The sequence below is a fragment of the Sturnira hondurensis genome, unplaced genomic scaffold (genome assembly GCF_014824575.4).
Source record: "Sturnira hondurensis isolate 20B ecotype Veracruz unplaced genomic scaffold, ASM1482457v3 Scaffold0000867, whole genome shotgun sequence".
In the NCBI taxonomy this organism is placed as follows: domain Eukaryota; kingdom Metazoa; phylum Chordata; class Mammalia; order Chiroptera; family Phyllostomidae; genus Sturnira; species Sturnira hondurensis.
In genome coordinates, this window is record NW_028073498.1 from 480736 (window position 1) to 504411 (window position 23676).

At 38.6% G+C, this 23676-nt stretch overlaps 1 protein-coding gene across 8 annotated transcripts in view; it reads left to right on the forward strand.

Annotated features, from left to right (window-relative positions):
• Positions 1-23676, forward strand: part of ATG7 (autophagy related 7) — a 289420-nt gene that overhangs the window by 63571 nt on the left and 202173 nt on the right. For all 8 annotated transcript variants that reach the window (XM_037050611.1, XM_037050601.1, XM_037050667.1 and 5 more), the window contains 5 exons: positions 1306-1394; positions 5859-5980; positions 10341-10431; positions 11178-11322; positions 17092-17250. In XM_037050611.1, the coding sequence (XP_036906506.1) occupies positions 1306-1394; positions 5859-5980; positions 10341-10431; positions 11178-11322; positions 17092-17250 (606 nt within the window). The remainder of the gene's footprint in view (positions 1-1305; positions 1395-5858; positions 5981-10340; positions 10432-11177; positions 11323-17091; positions 17251-23676) is intronic.

Below are 23676 nucleotides of genomic sequence, written 5' to 3' on the forward strand. Positions count from 1 at the left end.
AGACTGAGATTGTAGGCTTTTGGAAAGAATAACGCTGAGGTAAGATGTCCTTTTCACCACATTATATCATGGGTTATCTATTATCCACATTGCATCCCAGGCGATGCTAAACTTGATCACTTGGTCAAAGTAGTAAATGCCAGATTTCTCCACCGCAAAGTGGCTATTTTGGGGGGATGTGATTCACTAACTCCAGCCACTCTCAATGAGGAGAAGGATTAAGCTTTACTCCTGGAGAGGGTAATATCTACATATATAGTTTGAAAATCTTCTGTAAGGGAAACTTGTTCCTTTACCTTTATATATTTATTTATCCCATCATTTATTTATATCAGAATGGACTCATAGATACTTATTTTATACTATGGGTTATAACCCGATACTATATAATTTTATTTTGTTGCCCATATTGGTCCAATTTTGGCCATCGAGAGCTCTTCGATCGGCTCCAGTGTCACCTTGACAACCCCTATCCTTCTGTTGGTTGAGCCCTTTTTTACTTTCTTATATGTAAGATGCTCCATGTTCATCTTGTTATTTTCCTTGCCTCAGCCCTAGAATTAGCTATGTGTCCAAGGAGCCCTGATTCTTTTTATCAAAGAATGGTATTTAGAAATCAAGAGCTAAGTGCTCAATAGTCATTGTCTTTTGAGAGAAAGGAGACTCAATAAGGGAATATGTTATATATAATGTACAAAATGCTGTGGAGGCAGAGAGAACAGAGTGACTACTTCAGAAAGGGAGTCGTCACTGAAGAAATGGTATTTGTGTAAAGTTTTCCAGACAGAGGTCAGAGTTGTGGGTGTTGGAACGGCAAGGAGTGGGAGGAAACATGTCAGCAATCAAGGGCACCTGGCTTTTTAATTTGATTTGACCATAGATGTACAATAGCGGTGTGGCACCTTGATTTTTCTCATTATATAAAAATTAGTAATTTTCACAGATTATCTCTTTAAGAGAGGATTTCCTCTATGTGAGCCCTGACCGTTGACAGTCCTTCCTGCCCTCCTTCTCTCTCTTTCTCTTTTCTTTCAGTCTTTCTTTCTTTTAAATTTATTTAGTTCCTTCTCTCTGCCAAGCCCAGTGCAAGGTGCAGAGAGGAATTTGACATCTCTGCCATCGGGAAGTTCTGTCATCTGTACCTACATCATTTTGCTTTCTTTTCTTCCCTTTTGTCCTTCACCAAGTGTCTAATTGTACTGCTTTTACAGAACAGCATAACAAGGGAAGAGATATTATAGCATTATCTATATTGTGAATCTGACATGACACTTGACCCACTCAGAAAGTCTTTTCTTTTCACAGATAACAATTGGTGTATATGATCCCTGTAACTTAGTCCAATACCCTGGATGGCCTTTGAGGAATTTTTTGGTGCTAGCAGCTCACAGATGGTATGGTATTTATGTGTGTGTGTGTGTGTGTGTCTGTCTGTATGTTTTTGACAATGTGTCTGACTATATCTGCATTTTTCCATTTCTGACCCAGAAACCAGATGATGTCAATTAAATCAGTTGTGATCTAATTTGCATCAATGGGGAGCCCCTAAGTGGGTCTGTTGCAGGGTTGCAGACTATGACCATACTGTACTAAAGATATTTTAGAAAATAATAAGGCAAGAAGCCAGAGGTCCTGACCATGAAAATCTTTTTTAAAAATATTATTTTATTGTTGTTCAATTACAGTTGTCTGCATTTTCTCCCCACCACTCCCCCTGACCACAGCCAAACCCACTTTCCTCTCACTTCCACCCTCCCCCTTGATTTTGTCCATGTGTTCTTCATAGTACCTGAAAACCCTTTTCCCCATCATCCCTTCCCACCTCTCTTCTGGTTACTGTCAGATTGTTCTTAATTTCAATGTCTCTGGTTATATTTTGCTTGCTTTTTTCTTTTGTTGATTATGCTCCAGTTAAAGGTGAGATTATATGGTATTTGTCCCTCACTGCCTGCCTTATTTCACTTAGCATAATCCTCTCCAGATCCATCCATGCTGTTGCAAAGGGTATAAGCTCCTTCTTTCTCTCTGCTGCATAGAATTCCATTGTGTAAATGTACCACCATTTTTTGATCCACTCGTTTACTGATGGGAACTTAGGTTTCTTACAACACTTGGCTATTGTAAATTGTGCTGCTATGAAAATTGGGGTGCATAGGTTCTTTTGGATTGGTGTTTCAGGGTTCTTAGGATATAATCCCTGCAGTGGAATTGCTGGGTCAAAAGTTTAGTTTTTAGTTTTCTGAGGAAATTCCGCATACTCTTTTCCACATTGGCTGCACCAGTATGGAAGTCTGCATTTTCACCAACAGTGCACTAAGGTTCCCCTTTCTCCATATCCTCCCCAACACTTGTTTGTTGATTTGTTTATGATGGCCATTCTGACCAGTGTGAAGTGCTGACTCTGAAATTCTTATCTTCTACCTTTAGCTGTCTGGCTTGCTTTCAGACAGGATTATCCTATTGCCTCCAGCCTCTTTTTTTCCTAAACCTAAAATAATTTAAACACTAAAAGGGTATCTAAAAGGCCAATATACATTTGAAAGGATGCTCAACATCATTGGTCATCAAGGAAATAAAATGAATCACTACTCATTAATAGAGAAAATAAGATATAAAAAATGAGGTACTGCTACATCCTCACCAGCATGACTTTATAAATGAAAATACCAAGTGTTGTAGAAGATGGGGAGCAACTAAAACTCTCAAACTACTGGAGAACTGGCAGTATCTGTCAAAGTTAATATTTATAGCTCAGCAATTCCACTTTAAGGTATATATTACTAAATATTCACTCAGATACAAGCAAAACACATATACGGGAATGTTTATAGCAGCATTATTCTTAGAAACCCCAAACTGGAGACTTCCCGTCAAGATGGAGGTGTAGTAGATAGACATGCTTTGCCTCCTTGTGCAACCAGAGAAAGAATTACAACTACATCTCAAAACAAATAACATCGAGAACCATCAGAAAATTGAGCTGTATGGAAGTCCAACAACCAAGGATTTAAAGAAACCACATTCATCCAGGGCGGTAGGAGGTGTGGAGTCACAGAGACAGTTGGAGAGGCGGTGGCAACAGCAGAACAGACAGTCCAATATTCATGTAGGGTGGATAAAAATCAGGAGGATACCTTGGGAGCAAGTGATCCCAGCCCCGAGCCAGACTACACATCCCAGGGTTCCAGTGCCAGGAGGATAAATCCCTGTAACTTATGGCTATAAAAACCAGTGGGGGTTACGGCAGCAAAAGAAACTGCCAGATTTTCAGGAAACTCTGTTTAAAGGGCCTGCACAGACTTAGAACATACACAATGCCCTCCACCCGCCTCCCAGCCCAGGATTCACCACCAGAGCAACAGCTGGAATGGCATCAGTCACATATGGGAAGTAGGTGAAGTGACTGGAAACAGGGTGAGTGCCAGGCAAACCTCCTGAAGCTAGGCCATGGCATTATTCCCTCCCTGAGCCCTCTCTCTACACAGAGCCACAGGGTGGTAAAGTGGGTTGCCTTGCCCTAGCAATTATATAAGGCTCTGCCTCACACAATTTACAGGTGCCTTTTCTACAACAGGCCATGCTACTAAGACAGGGAGTCAAAGCAGCTCTACCTAATAACCAGAAACAAACACTGGGAGGCTGCCAAATTGAGAAACAAAGAAATATGACCCAGATGAAAGAAAAAACAATACCCCAGAAAAACAAGTGAAACAACCTATCAGGTATAAACAGTGGGGATCAGGATGCTCAAAGAACTCACTGAGTATGGCAACAGTATAATGGAATAAATGAAGATTAAGTGAAATAAAGAAAAACCTACAGGGAACCATCAGAGGAGATAAAACGGGGATTCAAATCAATGATTTGGAACATAAAAAAGAAATCAGCATTCAACCAGAAGAGCAAGAAGAAAACATAATTCAAAAAACAAGTATAGTATAAAGAACCCCTGGGACATCTCCAAAGATACCAACATCCGAATCACAGGGATGCCAGAAGAAGAAGAGGAAGAGCAAGAAACTGAAAACTTATTTGAAAAAATAAAGAAAACTTCTCTAATTTGGCAAAGGAAATAGACATACAACTCCAGGAAGCACAGAGAATCCCAAACAAGTTGGACCCAAAGAGGACCACACCAAGACATAATTAAAATGTCAAAAGTTAAAGAGTGAACCTTCAAAGCAGCAAGATAAAAGCAGAGAGTTACCTACAAATGACTTCCCATAAGACTGTCAGCTGATTTCTCAAAAGAAACTTTGGAGGCTGGAAGGGACTGGCAAGCAGTATGCAAAGTGATGAAAAGCAAGGACCTACAACCTAGATTACTCAATCTAGCTAAGTTATCATTTAGAATGGAAGGGCAGATAACGTGCTTCCCAGAGAAGGTAAGGCTAAAGGAGTTCATTGTCACTAAGTCCTTATTATAGGAAATGTTAAAGGGACTTATTTAAGAAAAAGATCATAACTATGAGCATTAAAATGTCAACAAATTCACAACTATCAACAACTGAATCTAAAAAACTAAGTAAACATGCAGAACAGGAACAGAATTATAGCTGTGGAGATCATTTGGAGAGCTATCAGTTGGGGAAGGGGGAAAATAAGGGGAAAGGTGCAGGGATTAAGAAACACAAACTGGTAGGTACAAAATAGACAGGGGTATATTAAGAACGGTATAGAAAATGGAGAAGCCGAAGAACTTATATGCATGATCTGTGAACATGAACTAAGAGGGATTGCTGGTAGAAAGAGAGGTACTATGGGGAAGGGAGCAAAGGGGAAAAAATGGGACAACTATAATAGCATAATCAATAAAATACATATATAACAAAGAATAAGAATAAAATTTTTAAAAATCCAGATGACACTCAACAGTGAAATGAATTGTGGTATATTCGTTGCAATGGAATACTATGTTGTGAATCTGAGTGAACTACCAATACATGTATCAATATAGATTAGTTTAAAAAACATAATGTTTGGTGAAATAATCTGGATATAGGAATATATACTCTATGGGTCCATCTCTGTGAAGGTCAAAACAGACAGAAGCCATGTATGGACTTAGAAATTAGAGACGTAGTTACTTTCGTGGAGGTGGTTAATAACTGGGAGAAGCCATGAGACAAGCTCCTTTATATATAAAATTTATGTACTTGGCTTTGTGGCTGCTTTACTTAAGTAAAAATATTTACTTAAAAAATGAGGATAGCTAAGTTATAGATAGTCCCCAGAAGGAGAATACTTACTTATCCAGGTGGTCAGTCCATATAGTGCAAATGGGCTTCCTAACTACTGTCTAAGGCAGTGGTCCCCAACCTTTTTGGCACCATGGACCAGTTTTGTAGAAGACTGAAAGGGTCAGGGGCAGAACACAGGAGGCCAAGCTCGAGTGAGCTCTGCTTGTGGCCCAGTTCTTAACAGGCTACGGTACAGGTACCCATCCACGGTCTGGGGATTGGAGACTTCTGGCCTAAGGTGTTGGCTTCATAGAATGTAAGTTCAGATGGAGAACAGGGCGACCAGAAAAACCTGCCTGTTCTGGCCATTCTTTTTAATGTCTTGTGAGCTTTTCTCCTACATTTAAGATTCATTTGTCAGAATTATTTCTGTATGTGGTTATTATATAAAATTCACCTAGAAAGAAATCACAGCCTATTTAGCCTTCAGCCTCTAAACACTGAGACAAAGGAGGCATACACGGATGTGTTCAGAATCTCTGAAGGTTAAGGCCATTCCCCAAGGGTGTCAAGGAGGCATCATTACAATGAATTGCATTCTCGCCAGCTGGGTTTGCTGAAGTTCTTATGTGATGTCTTTCTTTTCCTTCCTTTAAAAAAAATGGGGCCTGACACCAGGAGTAGTAGTTTCCAGTCTGTTGAAGTCCTCTGCTTCCGGGACCGTACCATGCAGGGCGTTAGAGACATCACCCACAGCATCATCTTCGAAGTGAAGCTTCCAGAAATGGCATTTAGCCCAGGTAATTTGCTGATCTCTGAGAATGCATATAATTATTATTTATCAGAAACCTGATCAGGTATAACTTGCCTTTCATCCTTTTACAATGTCAGCAGAAGAGAGAGAAAAGTACAATTTCCACCTCTGCCAATGTGATCACCTCCCTTGAACAGGGGGCAGTTCTGCTAGGCTTATAGGAACAGAGGCAAATATTGTCCCCAGGAAATTTCTTCCAGGCTGGTTTTTCAATCTTAAGCATATTTCCCCTACCCCCAGTTTTGTTTTTGTTTTTGCTTTTGCTTGGGACAGTCTTTATTCCTGGGCCTTCTTAAAGGAAAAATGAAATATTAATGCAGTGGCACATTTATTTGTTATAAACTTAAAGTTGTGCGTGATTCCATTTTCCACACAGTAAACCAGTAAGCAATAGTGCTGTGTCTCTTTCCACATTTCATATTCTTCATTTGGTCCTGTGTGGTGGGCATCAGCTATTATCCCCCCTTTCATAAATTAGGAAACTTAGATATATGTGCATGTGTATATACACATATTTATGTTTATGTACATGTCACAGAGATAGAACACATACTGACGTTTGAGTAAAATAAAGGTGATGTTAGTACCCACCACATGGAGTATTCCTTATGAGGAATCTGTCCTGTGTAAAAGACGGAGCACAGTGTCTGGCATATTATAGGTGCTTAATAAATAGTGATTTACATTAATTTCCTATCACACTAAGCCCAGCCTTCTCCAAAACGATCTCTCAGATTTTTGTGACTTACTTTCCAGAATGTTTTCCAGCGTACTTTCCAGAGTACTTTCACGTACATTGTTTCATTTGCTATTCACCATGTCCCACGTAGTTTCAAGGCACATTGCTTTCTTGAATCCACAAGTCATGTCCCTTAAACCATGTAAGTATTGGGGGCAGGGGGGAATGTTAAAATTTCTGAGACGGTATTTCTAGAGTGCAGAAGTCAAAAGGATCCAGGATTGTCTCTGATGACATTTTCTCAGTCATTCTTTGCTGTGGCACGATAAACATCTTAAGTAGACTTCTCAGACAGATTGAAAGAGAAATGCTTGGTTGGGCAATTGGGGAAGCTGTTTACTTGGTACTTCAGAGCCATAAGAAATCCATTGCCTCTCTGCCATCTTCAGGTATTTGCATTTGACTTAGCACCCTCTCCTGGCACATTCTAAAATAGCTTCCATGTGATGTACCTTTGTTATATTAAGCCACAACTTGAGGATAGTTCTAGGGGAATGAGGTTAACTAACAAGTAATGTGGGCCTGATCTACACCTGGCCGGCCACCATGCACCTTTCATACTTCACTCACTTAGTCCTGCTAACCACCCACCCGTGGGGGAGGCACTTTTCTTTCCATTTTTGAGGTAAAGTCATTGAATTACTCTTTGCTACTCCCCATATTGCTGATGCTTGATGAAGCTGGCAAACTCAGGAAACACTACTTTTCCACTTGAAAAAGAGGTTTTCTATAGTCTGATAATGCTTCAGTCCACCTTAATTTTTGATGCTTGATATTGAATATAGATTATGTAGTTTAGGAAAGGCAAATTTTCTTAATTTTTTTTTCATGAGAAAAGATTCTTCCCTTAACTATAAATTAAACTTAATAATAAAAAAATTCTAAAGAGTTATTCTATAACATAGTGTGAACTGAAGGTATTAATTAGAATGGCAGTACTTTTTAATATTTCTGAGATATCCCATAGTTGCAATGGCAGTGGTATTGCGGGCATCCCGTATCTTTTCATGCTGCTCATGGTTCAGCCAAGCCCACCACCCTCCATTGCCGGTCTGGTGTAAAGAGTATCCTGGCAACTGGCTGAGGAGGCGGCAGACCCTGCTGAGAGTGGTAGAGCCCTCATTTTAATGCCTGTCCTGGCTGTGCTCCTCCTGGTTGCCCAGCTGGGGGAAAACAAGTCCTAAGTTTTTCCTAAAAAGTATCTTCTCATTAATTTGGGGTATGACGTATAAATGCAGTGTATATGGAGGCAGATATGATAGATTAAATATTGCCAAAATAGTATATCTAACTTTTTCAGAAATGGCTATAGTATTTTGAGTACTGAGATGTTTTAATTTGAAATCACATTTTGTTATTGCCTTATGATTATTTATTGGGTTGGCCAAAAAGTCTGTTAGTTTTCTTTGTAAAATAAAAGACACTTTTCATTTTCACCAATAATTTGATTGATTTGGATATATTGAGTAAGTTGGCTATCTCCCACAATTGGCTTCCCGTGGGTAGAAGCCTGGGGTGCTGCTTAACATCTTCCAAAGCATAAGACAGCCCCACAGCAAAGAATTCTTTGGCCAAAATGTACCAAGAAACTTTGTGAACCACTTTTATTTGTCCAAATAGTACCAAGAAGCTTTGCGATCACTTTTCACGTGTTCAGTCAGTCACTGCACCTTCTCCATACACTGAACAAATCTTTTTTTTTTGCATTTCAGTCACATTTTTACCTTTCTTGAAATAATAAAGCATAGTACACTGAAAATGTTGCATATATTCTTTCATCTTCAATATTAAAATGGCTACACAAAAATTCACCAATTCTGATCAATTTTTAAAAATATATATATACTGATATAACAACTGTCACAATGCAGTCTAACAAAATTATTTCAAATCAAGTTAAAGACAACTAAGCGCTACTAGAGCCATTGTACAGAAAAAACTAAATGAACTTTTGGCCAACCCAATATAACAAGGAAAAGCTTAGACTGGAGTTATGAATTACAATATTAGACTGTTTTTGTCAAGTTTCTTGTGCTATGTGTTAGGGAAACATTTTTTAATTTAAAGTAAGAATAGTAAGGAAATATGATTTAGTAATAAGTCTGAGCTTTTTCCTCAAAAAAGAATTTTGAAGTTTTAACCTCTTATGAACTCATACTTATGACATCAGTTTTAATTTTTCACGACATTAAAAATAGGATCACACCTGAGACCTGAGTTAAAATAAGAAGAGACATTTGTTTTCTGGCTTCTTTCTGTGAATGATGCCCCAGCCAAATTGGCGCCCAAGTAGCTTTCGAGGATAATTGGTCCCAAGGTTTTCCATTGGTCATCCTACCAATGATTTCGTAAACAAATTCAACATCTTCTAGGTTTCATAATTATATTAAACAATACTATTTTTGAAAGAAACAAAGGTCAAAAGCTACATCTTAACTCTTAAGTCAAGGAGTTGCTGTTCTTTCAGAGATTTATGTAAGGCAGACATTGGAGTGGATGCTGGAAGGGTGGGTTGTGGCTGGGTGAATTCTCTGTGAAGGAATTGAGACTTTACTGTGAATTTTGGGGATTCAGTGAGAAAGGGACTGAGATCCTGAGGTGTGAGGAGTATGAGTATGGCTGCACCCCATTGTCAGGTTTCCTCCAAGAAAGCCAGGTTTCCATAAAGGTGAAGAGATAGCCAGCAAGAGTGTTGTACAAAGCAGCTGAGGTTTTTAAGAGGATTTGCCACAGTAGAATAGAGCTGAATTTCCCTGAATGTGTCACCAGTGAGGGAGGGAGATACTGGGGGTCAGGTAAGCGTGGGAAACACAAAACCAAATCAGATAAAGTGGTTCCTTTACTGTGGCTTCTCAGAGGTTTAGATGGTGGTAAGAAGTGGATAGGGAACATAGAAATGGGTCTACAAGTATTTGCTGTGTCTGTTAGCCACAGGATCCTTATCTACTCAGAGCATCATGCAGGATACATATTGAGAATTGCTAGAATCGGAGTCATAGAGGCACCCAGAGCAGAGGTTAAAAGAGATAAGTCAGGGAAAGGGAAAGTCTGAATGGATAAGGATGAGTTTAAAGGGAAGGGCAGCTAAACAGGGATAGTCTTGGATTGTGACCTGCCCACAGGTAGGTGTACACAAAGATGGAGTTGAGTGGCTGAGCAGAGGGACATGATGAAGATCAACAGAAGGGACCTACTGTTCATATCCCAATGGGAGCATTATCAGAAATTGTACTGCCATCACAGCATCCTGTTTCCTGGGGTAGAGAACCTTCCACAGGGTTATACCAATCCCAAACATGACTGTCTTTATTTGAGCAACTTCCAGTAACTGCAGAAATCCAAGCATCTTGGGCTAGACTTAAAGGCTATTTCAGAAGCCCCTCTACAGGAAGAAGACTGTACTTGGGTCTGCTGGCCTCTGAATGAGATCCCTAGTAGCGATGGAAGATGGGGAGGCAGCTGAGGCAAGTAGATGCAAATTCAGGCCCAAGAATCTCTTTGAGAAAGAGGTGGGCCAAAAGCTTATCAGTGTATGAGCCATCTTGCTGCTTGACTTACTTGTTTTTATTCTCTCCTTCATTAAACTTACTGTTTTATTTGCTTTAAGATTGTCCCAAAGCAGTTGGATGGGAAAAGAACCAGAAAGGAGGCATGGGACCGAGGATGGTGAACCTCAGTGAATGCATGGACCCTAAAAGGTATATTTGGGAAGACATTTTCTCCAGTGGAACTTTTGCGCAGTTTAGTCCAGGGGTTGCTATGCACACGAATAATGAGTAGTATTGCATTCTTTGCCACATGACTGTTAATTTAAGTTTGGTTGTGGAAATTGATATTTATGATGGATATCCTGAAGGGCACACAGTTTATCAGTTCATCTAGAATCTAGACATTCTAAATTTTGTTCTTGCTTCAAGCGCCAAATCCCAGACCTGTATCATGTTTTAGTCCTTTATTTATTGCCCTTTAATTTTGTCCTAGTAGCCTGTATCGAAGGACATTATAAGAAATATTTCATGGAAACCAATAATGTATTTAAGGGAGAGTGTAAGTACACCCTTTATTGAGGGACATGAAAGAAATTTCTCTGTCTTCGCTATTAGGAAAAACTTTCCTCTGAAGCAGGTAGCTCGTGTGCTTTTATTTATGGACACAGTGCTTCCTAGTACCAGGCATACTGCTCCTTTCAGCCGGGCCCTAGGAGCTCAGTATCAAATATGTGGCCTGTCACTAACAATTGCCGGGGGGTTCAATGGCATTATTCTGTATAGTAACCTTCTTCCCCTCCATTTACCCTCAAGCTTCACCTTATTTTTTCCTTGATCCTAATTGCCTGAGTATTTATTTTTTCTTTTCCATACAGGTACTTCCTATCCAAAAAGGACAAGATTGGGGCATAAATGAGTTATTGACTGAATAAATAAATAATTCTCTCAATTTCTAGGTTAGCTGAGTCATCAGTGGATCTAAATCTCAAATTGATGTGTTGGAGATTGGTGCCTACTTTGGACTTAGACAAAGTTGTGTCTGCCAAATGTCTGCTGCTTGGAGCTGGCACCTTGGGCTGTAATGTGGCTAGGACACTGATGGTAAGTTTGTGGGGGCCCAGTGTTATCTTGGAAGCTGTGGCTTCTCTTCCCGTTTTACTGTATCTGATTGCCTTCCATCTCCCAGATGCCCCCTCTCCATTCTCCTGCCCTCTTTTTTTCTCCCTCCCTGCTTTCCTTTTTTCTGTATAGTTTTCATCATAAAAGGAGTACATGCTTTTATTATAAGGTAGAAACACAAAGTCTCCCTCCATTGCTATTCCAAGTTACATTTTCCAGAGTTAAGCAGACTTTATAGATTACTATGCAGTATATCTTCCCCTTAAGTTTTCATAGGCATTTACAAAGAGAGATTTGTCATCTTTGCTGTTATGTATTTATAGTTGTGAAATTGGATTGTAGTATACTGTCTATAACAGGTTTTTATTTTTAACTTAATGTAAAGATAATATTGTGTCTCTCTTTCTATGTATTCCATATTATGTATATGGAGTATTTTGTTGCAAAATTGTGTCCTCAGTTTGTTTTATCAGCATCACATATTTTTCTTTTAGAGGTGCTGATGACAGGAACATTTTTACACTTTTATCTTCACATATTCATAGGGTTATTTCTTTGGGGGGAAAGTCCTAGGAGTAGAATTGCTTTGTAGTAGAACTACCGTAGTAGAACTGCTATGGTATATATTTTTTTCTTCCCAAACTAAATTATCTTCCAAAAACATTATACTAGATGGTGCCTCTAGAAACATGAGGAACAGAATGTTTTATTTGCATTTCTTTAGTTAGTGAGGGTTAGTGTTAAATTTTATTTCTTTTGTAAAGTTTGTATCTTCTATTCATGTCCTTTGGGTTGTGTTGGGTTTTCTTTTATATTGATTTAGAGTTCTTGTTATTATGAATGTTAACCTTTTTTCTCTTATACAAACCAAATAAGTTTTCTCAACTTATTTAAAGTGTATTTAGCGGTATCAAAGTTTTTAAATCTTTTGTGATTAATTATGTTATTAGTCTTTTTCTTTATGATTTACAGCACTTTTGTGTAAAAGTTATAAAACAGGAAAAATATTAATTTTCCTACCACTTTTCCACTTACTTCCTTTCAGTGTTGTGTTTAATAGATATTTTATTTTTGATTTAATCTTTATTGTATTTTTCCCATTACCATTTAGTTCCTTTACATGCCCATTCTCCCAGCAGTCACCACACTGTTGTCCATGCCCATGAGTCCTTTTACCTTGTTGCTCATCTCCTGCCCTTCTCCTCCCCCTACTCCCACTAGCTGTCGTCCTGCTCTCCATCTATGAATTTGCCCCCATTTTCCTTGTTAGCTCAATTTGCTCATTAGATTCCACATTATGAATGAAATGATATGGTATTTGTCTTTCTCTGTCTGGCTTATTTCACTTAGTGTAATGTTCTCCAGGCCCATCCATTGCTGGACTAGTGATTGCTGTGGCTAGGACTTCCAGTACTTTGTTGAATGAGAGAGGTGAAAGCAGACATCCCTGTCTTCTTCCCAATCTTAAGGGGAATGTTTATAATTTTGCCCATTCAGTATGATACTGGCAGTGAGTTTTTCATATATGGCTTTTATTATGTTTAGGTATGTTCCCTCTATCCCCACTTTGCTGAGAGTTTTGATAATAAATGGGTGCTGGATTTTATCAAATGTATTTTCTATATCTATTGATATGATCAAGTGGTTTTTATCCTTTATTTTGTTTATGTGATGAATCACATTTATTAATTTGCTAATGTGGTATCAACCTTGCATCCCTGGAATGAATCCCACTTGATCATGGTATATAATCTTTTTGTTCATTGTTGTATTCAGTTTGCTAATATTTTGTTGATGATTTTAACATCTATGTTTATCAGGGATAGTGGCCTATAATTTTCTTTCTTTGTAGTGTTTTATCTGGGTTTTGAATTAGGATAATGCTGGCCTGGTAAATGAGTTTCAGAGCCTTTCCTCCTCTTGAATTTTATGAAATAGTTTGAGAAAGATGGGTGTTCTTGGAAAGTTTGGTAAAAATCACCTGTGCAGCCATCCAGTCCAGGGCTTTTGTTTGTTGGGAGTTTTTGATTACTGCTTCGATTTCACTACGTGTAATCTGTCTATTCAGATTCTCTGATTCTTCCTGCTTTAGATTTGGAAGATTATATTATTCCAGGAATTTATCCATTTTGTTCGGGTTGTCCAGTTGGTTGGCATATAGTTGTTCATAATATTTTCTTACACTCCTTTGTATTTCTTCCATGTTAGTTATTTTCTTTTCACTTCTGATTTTATTTATTTGGGTCCTTTCTCTTTTTTCCTTGATGGGTCTGGTTAAAGGTTTATCTTGTTTATCTTTTCAAAGAACAAGTTCTTGTGTTCATTAACCTTTTGCATCATTTTTTTAGACTCCATTTCATTTATTTCTGCTCTGATCTTTATTATTTCCTCCCTCTACTCACTTTGGACTTTGTTGTTCTTTCTCAAGTTCCTTTAAGTGTAGAGTTAGACTGTTTGAGTTTTTTCTTGTTTTTTTGAGAAAGGCCTGTAATGCTATGAATTTCCCTCTTAGGATTACTTTCCCAGTGTCCTACAGATTTTGGGTTGTTGAGTCTTCATTTTCAGTGTTTCATGGTATCTTTTGATTTCTTCCTTGACCTTGTTATCGACCCATTCATTGTTCAATAACATGTTATTAGGCTTCTATGTCTTTGCATGTTTTTCAGTGTTCTTGTGTTTCTTCTAGTTTCATAGCATTATGGTCAGAGGATATGTGTAATATATGATTTCAACCTTCTTAAATTTATCAAGACTTGTTTCGTGTCCTAACATGCGGTCTCTCCCAGAAAACATTCCATGAGCACTTGAAAAATATGTATGTTCTGCTGCTTTGGGATGAAATGCTCAGAAGGTATCAATTAAGTCCATCCGATCTAGTGTGTCATTTAAGGAGGCTGTCTCCTTGTAGATTTTCTGCCTGGAACATCTATCCATTGAAGTCAGTGGGTGTTAAGACTTCTGACTGTTTTTGTCGATCTCTCCCTTTATGTCTGTCTGTCAAGATTTGCTTCACATATGTCTGTCAAGACTGTCTGTCAAGATTATGTCTGTCAAGATTTGCTTCACATATGTAGGTGCTCCTGTGTTGGGTGCATAAATGTTTATGAGGGTTATATCCTCCTGTTGAATTGATCCCTCTATCATTATGTAGTGTCCTTCTTTGTCTCCTGTAGTCTTGGTTTTAAAGTCTATTTTGTTGGATATAAGTACTGCTACTTTTCTATTTGCATGAATTTTTTCCCATCACTTTACTTTAAACTAATCAGGCTTTAAAGTGATTGGTTTTAATGTAATCAAGCTGTGCTCAGCAGCCTGGCTTAAGCTCCACAGGATGGGGCTGTTGCTGCACCTCAGGCTGATGCCACTCAGAGGGGAGTCCTCTGCCTGAGAAAAATTGCTTCTGCAGTGTGGGGAATGACTCAGCACAAGGATTCTGGGTGGCTGTTCCATCAGTTCTTTTCCCAGAGCCACCAGTCCAAGACTCTCCTCAAGCATCTCTAGTCCACTCTGTCTTCCCTCTGCAGGAGGCCAGGGTAAGTGGTTGCAAATGAAATTTTGCGTGTTGGCCCTTTAAGAGGCACTTTGTGTCTCTAGCCATCTCTCCCTGGCAGACAGAAACCCTGCTGCTTTTCACAGCTGGTTATTATCTGGCTTTCTTTCTGGCTCTGGTGCTGTATGATGGGGAGCCCAGCTTGGGTTTTAGATCCCACACTTCTCAGGGATAACCCTCCAGCCACTGAAATATCCCTTCAGAGCTTCAGCTACGACCCATGTGAGCCCAGGCATCTCCTCTGCACCCCATACCAATCTCATCATAGTCAAGTGGTTTCTTCTATCTGTCCTTGGTTATAAAGCTTCTCTCCAGTAGTATGCAGTTGGTTATTCAGGATGATTTCTCTACAGTTTAGTTGCAATTTCAGAGTGGTTCTGGGAGGAGTTTAGTGTAGCTTCTACCTACTCCTCCACCATCTTGAATCTCTCGTTTAATGTATATTTTAAAATCTCATGTGATATATAATAATGTCCTTTACTTTTATTAACTAATATTGTAAAACTTTCCCATGTCATTAAAAAGGATGCCTATTAGGACTGTTGAATGGCTTTAGAATATGCTTTCTTGTATGATGAAACATAATTTACTGAGACATTCCCCTAATGTTAGACATTAACATTGATTCCAATATTTTTAAAGAAGTGTACATTTTTACAAATTTTTATGTAACTATAAATTATGTTGCAATTAACACCTTTGTAATATCATCTCTGTCAATATTTCAGATTATTTCTTGGGATAGATTGCTGGAAATAGGTCAGAATATGTGAACATTTTAAATACTCTAGAAACATTGCCCAATTGCTTTCCAGAAAATTACACTGATTTACATTCTCAACCAGTAAAACAGGTTTTTCACTACCACATCCTTACCAGCATTGAGTATTGTAATTTTCTTTAATCTTTGCAGATTAACCATTTAAACTGTGTAGCATTCCAGGAAGCCAAAAGTTAAGTGTGAAAGTTTACCTGCATGTGATTAACCTGTGTCGTGTTTGTAATTTATCTAGCTTTCTTCCCACTGCCCAGCATGTTCCCAGACTGCCTTCCTTGCTCTCCACTCAGCTTGCTTTGAAGAATGCAAAAATGCTTCAGAAATAAATATTTCTAAACTAAGCACAAATGACTTCTGGGTTTTCCATACCTTTCTTCCCTGTCCATGGTAGATCACTTAGCTGAGTGAATAGGCCAGAGAGTTACCTGTGGACATCAAAACAAACAGCCAATCTGAACCATGCTTTTGAAAGAATGGATTCTAGTCTGTCTTTCTCAACCCCCAAAACAAATCTAGGGTCTTCATTGATTGTCCCCCTAGACAAACTCAATTAGTCTAATTGAGTTTCAAGGCCCCTAATAGAAGGATATTGAAAGGAGAGAGAGAAGAATCTTGGCTTTATGGCTAATCATGGCAGAGCTTCTCTTAGTTATGCTTATTCATGACCTACTGAAACACACACACCCCACCTTATTCTCCAAAAAGTAGGCATCTTCATTTGCTTGCAACACTTTGGATCTCATTTCCTCCCTGTAGTTAACTAGAGACCTTAGTGAGTCGCTTATCTTTTCTGGGCTTTAGTTTCCATATCTATAAAACCAAGTAATTGGACTATGGATTTTAGAGACCCCATTTAACTTTAAAGTTGTGTGGTTCTATAAGACTTTGCAGGAGATGTAACTGAAGTGTATGAAATCATGAAAACTATTTCTGAGAATATAGAATCACCCCCTCTATTCCAGATAATTAGGCTTTTGCCTTTTGGAGAAATAATATAAACTCTTTTATAGTGTTAGTGGGAAATAACTAGTACATCATTTTCCCCAGGAGTTAATTTAGGCTTTAAGTGAGTCTAAAGATGAGCTGTTGTTTATACTTAATTTTTCCTTAAGGAAAAGCAAGGACCTTCAGGGCTATTGCTAATTCTTTAAGACAGCAACACAGACAGTTGCTATAAGACTCACCTCCAAATCTTTCTCTGGTGCTATTGTCAAGAATAATGAATTACTTGTTAGAGCCATTCTGACATTTCTTAATTTCATTAGTACAGGAAACCAGGCAATGGGCATACAGTTATTTTGTCTTTCAAAGAAAGTTGATATTCTCTTTATTTATCAAAAACTTAATTTGCACAATTTCTGAAGTTCCCAATATTTTGTGAATGTTCACCAGAAACACACAATGATGTCTTGTTTCCATGCAGGGGTGGGGCGTTAGACACATTACATTTGTGGACAATGCCAAGATCTCCTACTCCAATCCTGTGAGGCAGCCTCTCTATGAATTTGAAGATTGCCTAACAGGTGGCAAGCCCAAGGCCCTGGCTGCAGCAGACCGGCTCCAGAGGATATTTCCCGGAGTGGTATGTTGATGCTGTTCGGTAACATCAGAGGTTCTCTCCTATATCTTTAACGTTTAAGTCTTAGGAATGAGGCTGATGGTACTGGTGAAAGACAGTTAGACAGCTGTCACTCAGCTGTGGCTGAGCTTCCATTTCTTCATCTTAGAGATGGGGCTTAAAACACAAAACAAAACCTCATGTGTTATTGTAAAAATGAAATGAAGAACATATGAAAAATATTTTGTAGGTTACAAAGCATTATCTGACATTAAGTTGAAAAATTCGGGTGAGTGGGTGGGTGGGTGTGTGTGTGTGTGTGTGTGTGTGTTTATATCCTGCCTTGTTCCAAAGGAATTGATGGTGCCAGATGTAGGACACTATTTTCCTTCATCATCAGAATACAGAGATAGTCACTTAGAACAGGTTTATGAAACTCAATTGAATGCAAGACTGTGCAGAACAAAGATTAGGCTAAATATTTAGCTTTTTACTCTATCTGCTTATTTTTAATTTGGATCATTTAAATACCATATTATAAGAGACAAGTTATTCAGCTCACTTGATTGAAAATCTTTTCAGCTCTTTTTTTTTTAGGTCATTCTGCAAAAGAGATTCTGTATCTTGTATGCTTAATCCATTTATCTGACTGAGGTCAGATTAGGTGTTTCCAATGCATCTGCCTATACTTAAAGTGCCACAAGAGGCTCTTGGCCCTAGCTAAAGAAAGCCCATTTTCTCAAAGTTTCTTTAATCACTCATTATTCTTTCATTTTAGAAATCTTTGCTTTAGAAGTAACTTGAATGGTTTTGTTCATTTGACCAGTGTAATCTGAGGAATGTCCTTTATTTGGTTTAATTCAACAGTATTGATTGAGCACTCACTCACCCAGCTAGGTCACTGGAAGCTAAAAGAAATAAGAATAATACAACTTTGTCACTAAGGAGTCATGTAAGTTAGGTTTATGCTGTGACAGTATTGCATATCACACATCTCAACATTTCAGCAGCTTACAACTAAACATTTATTTCATACTCACAGGTTGGCAGGTTGACTGTGGTTTAGCTCCTGGGCTAGGCCAGACTCCAAGCTTCAAGTCAGGTTCCAGTCTGCTCCATATGACATTATTTCAAAATCTAGGCTCAAATAGCGACAGCTATCTGATCCTGCTCTTCTTATGATAGAAGGTGGAAGTGTAAAAGTGTTGGTGAAAACTTTCCATCCCTATATCTCTTCAAGTCTCAGCTTAATGGTGGTACTGTACAATGTTCTCCATCTCCATCACCAAAGTTAAATCACAGGACCACATCCAGAGTCAATGGGGGTGGTCAGTACACTTTGCCGACTTTGTAAGAGGTCCTGCAAAGTCATGGCAAAGGGCATGGATGTATAATTCTGTTAGAGGGAGGCAGTGCACAGTCTAGAAGAATAATCCAATCTGTCACTGAGGAGTGTTATGAACTCCCCTTGAGGTCCAGACAGACCTGACTTTGAATCTGAGCTCTGACACTTATTTGTTGCCTGAAATATTGGCTTGCCTAAATCCTAGCCATCATCTATGAGGCAATTCAGTCCCCTCTATTTATCTGTTGTATTCTATTACTCATTTTTCAAAATATTAAGGCCTATTATCTACTCAGGACTGGGGAACAAGACAAAGTGTCCTCTTCCTTATTTGGAGCTTATAGTTTAGTGGGGGAGATAGTCATTAATAACTAATTTCACAAAATATTATAATTGTAGTAAGTACATGGAGCAAGAGCTCAGTTGCCATGAGAATGTTTAACAGGAAGACCTGACCAGGACTGGATTTCCTTGAGGAAAGTAAGTCTTACAGGATGAGTGGAGTTGGCTAGACTGAGGGTGGCAGAGCTGTCTGCCAAGGGCAGCATGGTGCTTCTGTGGAACTGAAGGAAAATCAGGGTGGCTGAAGTACAAAGGTCAGGGGAGACAGACAAGAGGCTGGGGTGAAATCAAGGGCCAGATAATGAGCCATAGGGGTCAAGTTCAGCTTTTCTTGAAAACATCAGCCCACCAGGATCAAGCCTCTTCCTCAGCACTTACATCATGTTATTCTGTTTTCTCTATTGGATTATTAGTACCTGCAATCAGGTCTGTTATATAATTTTTATCCTTCATACCTATTAAGTAATAATAAATAATATATAAAACCTACCAAAGCAGTGTAGTTTTTTCATTACTTATTCATTACCTTTGAATAAGTTTTTCAAATACTTATTCATTATCTTCCTTATACCAGGCCATGACCAAAAGGCTGGTCCTAAGTGAACAAGATATGAAAAGAACTGCTCCACTACAAATATCATGCCAAATTTGGGGTTGAACTAATTGAACAAGAAAACACCTGATCTTTATTAAGTCACATAACTATTTGAAGTCACCATTTTTTTAAAGACAAGGCAATGAAATGTAGCATTATGAAGCCACATAAAAGGCTTTAAAACTCAACCCTGAACATCCTCTTCCAACCCTGTTGAGTAACTGATATTGGACTAGCTCTTCTAATGTAAAAACTTATTCACCTGGAATATATAAAATGACTTTCAGACCATGAACAATAGGCAATGGAAGACTGTGATCGTAGACAGAGGGGACAGAATGAATGTTTGTCCTAGTTTATTGCGTGAAGGCATTTTCTGGCCCATGCCAGAGCAGAGCCCATGGGATATTCTTGGTCTCGATGAGCTGAGGAAACTGAGGTCAGAGTTCAGAGCAGCTGAGGTGGCTGGAATTTGCAGAGCAGAGTATTAAGACATGGGAGAGCTTTGCAGAGAAGGAGGTCCAGAAAAATGTCTAGGCAGCATCTTGAGTCTTTGAATAACAAGTCGTGTGTGCTTAAGTCGTGACTCTGTGAGGCAGGGCAAAATGCACCAGCATTCTGCCATGAGAACAGAGATTCCTGATCTCCAGCAAGGCTGGGAAACTTTGGAGTCCCACCTTTTTAGAAGGAAGAGACCTCACTGAATACTCTGAGCCCTTAGGTGACACCCCAGTAAAGCCATGGAATTAAACATAAAAGCTAAAACTGCAAAGCCTCTAGGAGTATAAGCAGCTTAGTGATCTTATGATAGGCAGAGATTTCTTGGGACCCAGTAAATACCATAAGTGGAAAAATGTATAACTTGGACTTTATCAAAATTGAAAACTTCTGCTTCTCAAAAGACACCATTAAGAGAATGAAAAGGCTGGCCAGAACAGAAAATACTCATAATATGTATATTTGGCAGATATCTGTATCCAGAACACATAAACAACTCTTACCACTCAATGCCTAGAAAATAGACAAACTGTTTTTTTAAGGGGCAAAAGAGTTGGACAGGCACTTATTTCATAATGAAGATCTATAAATGGTCAGTGAACACCTGAAAATGCTCAACATTAATAGTCAGTAGAGAAATATCAATATTTCCACAAAGATATATATCTGCACACCCACTAAAATGGGTAAAATTACAAAGACCAACAATGCTAAATGTTATCAGGCTGTGGAGGAACCAGAACTCTCATAGTTTGCTGGTTAAACACGCCTTTTGGAAATTAGTCTGACAGTTTCTCAGGAAACTAAACATACATCTACCTAATGACCCCCAAATTCTACTTTTAGATATTTAAGAGAAATGAAAATATATGTACATGGGTGGGTAAAAGTATGTGTACAATTGTGAATTGTATTATTATTTATTATTATTTATTTGTACTATTTGTCCTTTTCCATATGAACAACTGTAAACCCACTTTTGCCTATCCCTGTATACTAAATGACTTACACAAGCATGTCTACAGTAGCTTTATTCATTATAGCCAAAATTTAGATGTGACCCAAATAGCTGTCAATAAGAAAGTAAATAAAGTATATTCATATAACAAAAAGGGATGTACTATTGATACATAACAATGAAGATGAACCTCAGAAGTGTTAGGCTTAGTGACAGAAGCCAAATGTAAACAAGATAGACTGTGGGATACCATTTATATGAGGGTCTAGGTTAGGCAAACCCAAACCAGGGTTCAGAAAGTCAGAATAATGCGTAACTGTGTTTATTACAGCATCATTTGCAGTAGTCAAGCTATGGAAACAACCTGAGTGTCCGCTGATAGACGAATGGTTAAAGAAGATGTGGTACATATATACAATGGAGTATTACCCAGCCTTTGAAAGGGATTAGATCTTGCCATTTGTGACAACATGTGTGGACCTAGAGCACAGGCAGCAAACACAAGGCCTGCAGGCCGAATCCGGCCCTCCACCTTGTTTTATCTGTCCTTGTTTCTGCCCAGCAGCAGCACTGAGCTCCTTGCCCCTAGTTAAGGAGTAGCTACATTTATACAGTCCTAAAATTACATCCAGCCCTTTGAAGGCAACCACGAAGCTGATGTGGCCCCCAGTGAAAATGAGTTTGACACCCCTGACCTAGAGGGTGTTATGCTAAATGAAATAAGTCAGGCAGAGAAAGACAAGTACCGCAGGATTTCTCTTATATGTGGAATCTAAAAAACAAAACAAATGAACAGATTAAACAAACAAACTCATAAATACAGAGAACAAACTAATGGTGGCCAGATAGGAGATGGTTTGGAGGAAGGGGTGAAAAAGGTGAAAGGATTAAGAAATACCAATTGCAGGTATAAACAGTCACAGGGATGTAGAGTACAGCATGGAGAACATGGTCAGTAGTATCGTAATAATGATGTTGGTGCCAGATGGGTACTGGACTGACCAGGTTGATCATTTTGTAAGATATATAAATGTCTAATCACTATGTTGTACATCTGAAACTAATTTAATATTTTATGTTATCTGTAATTGAGAAATAAACTTTAAAACATGTCAGGACAGTGGTTGTTGCAGCAGGGATGGGGAATAGTGAGGACTGACTGAGAGGGGGCACCAGGGCACATTCTGGGGTAATGGAAATGGGCTGTGTCTTGGCAGATGCGGCGCAGTGGTTAATCTGCAGTTTGCCAAAACACATTGAACCTTATACTTGAGATCTATGCATTTCACCCCCTTCTATACATTATACCTCACCCCAACTACACAAATGAATTGTCTGGGGAGTTTTAGAAATACTGTTAGCTGGCCCCAGTCTCAAAGATACCAATTTAAATGGTCTATGGATTAGGATTTATAAATCCTAATCTGGCATAGGATTTATAAACCCTAATCTTTCATTAGGATTTTATAAAACTCTCTGAGTGGTTCTAGTGTGCAACCAAGGTTGAAACCAACTGTGCTGAAACTTGCTGAATTCCATCCTCAGCTGTGTAATGTAAATGGTGGGCCAAGGACTAGTCCTACAGAGGCCTATTGGCTGAAATTTTAGCAAGCAGAGAATTATTCAGGCTAGCAAAGTGGATGCAGGTGAGGATCTACATTATTCAATAGGTCAGAATTGGTACTGAATAATTATGCTTTAATCTTGATGTCATTAAAAATATCTAGATAATAACTGGATCAAGCTACCACCATTTAAAATGTGTTGCCAGTTGTAATAAGGCAGTAAGTTGTTATTATTATATATTTTTATTATTACATGGCTGTTGCTTTTCCTGTTATTTCTTATAGCACTCACTTGGTACATGGTCAATGCACCACACTTAATCAATAAATGAATGAAGTCCCGAGAATTGTCTTTGTGGTGTTCTCATTGTTAAAATGGACTTGTTTTGAACCTTTATTCTTTCTGAAGTCCTTTCTGTCTGGCATCCTTTCCTGCTTTGCTTGCAACTTTTTGTTTGAATTCTTTTAAAAATTGTTGCTGTTATCACTGTTACCTCTTTCTTGAATTCAGAATTTAAGATTAGGAGAAAACAGCTACACTGTACAAAATAGATTTTCCTGTGTAACAAGACTTGCCCTGCCCCTGAGCTGTTTGTACAGTAGGTGAGGGGTTTTGGCAAAGGAATGAAAAAGCTGATGTTTTCATATATTTCCCTATGGACAGCTCTATGCAGGGGGTCAAGGGTGCAGTTTGTAATTCTAGGATACTTTTTTTCTGTGGAAAGTTAGTGTCCCCAGCTTCATTGGCACCTATTTGTGATTCCCTATTAATCTGCTAAGATACTCTGGAGCCAGAAGGAGCAAATGGTAAATTACAGAGCTATCCTAAAGCCCCTGTGAAAAATACTGAATCCCTGCACTTGGAAAACCCGGGTCACCAGGCACCCTCTACTTTTGAGCAGGAATGAGGTTTCACTTCAGTACCACACTCAGCTATCCCCACCTCCCCCACACTGCCCACCTCCCCGACAGATATCTACATACTCCTAAGTAGATTTTCTGGCTGAAAGTTAGAAGTAGAGTCTTCGGTTTTGAGGGGTTTGTTTTTTCATATTTATAATGCTAAGAAGATTAAGACTAATGCTTATTCTGATTGTAAGTGAATTTATTAAATCAAATTATTTTTGTTGTAACGCCCCATTTGAAG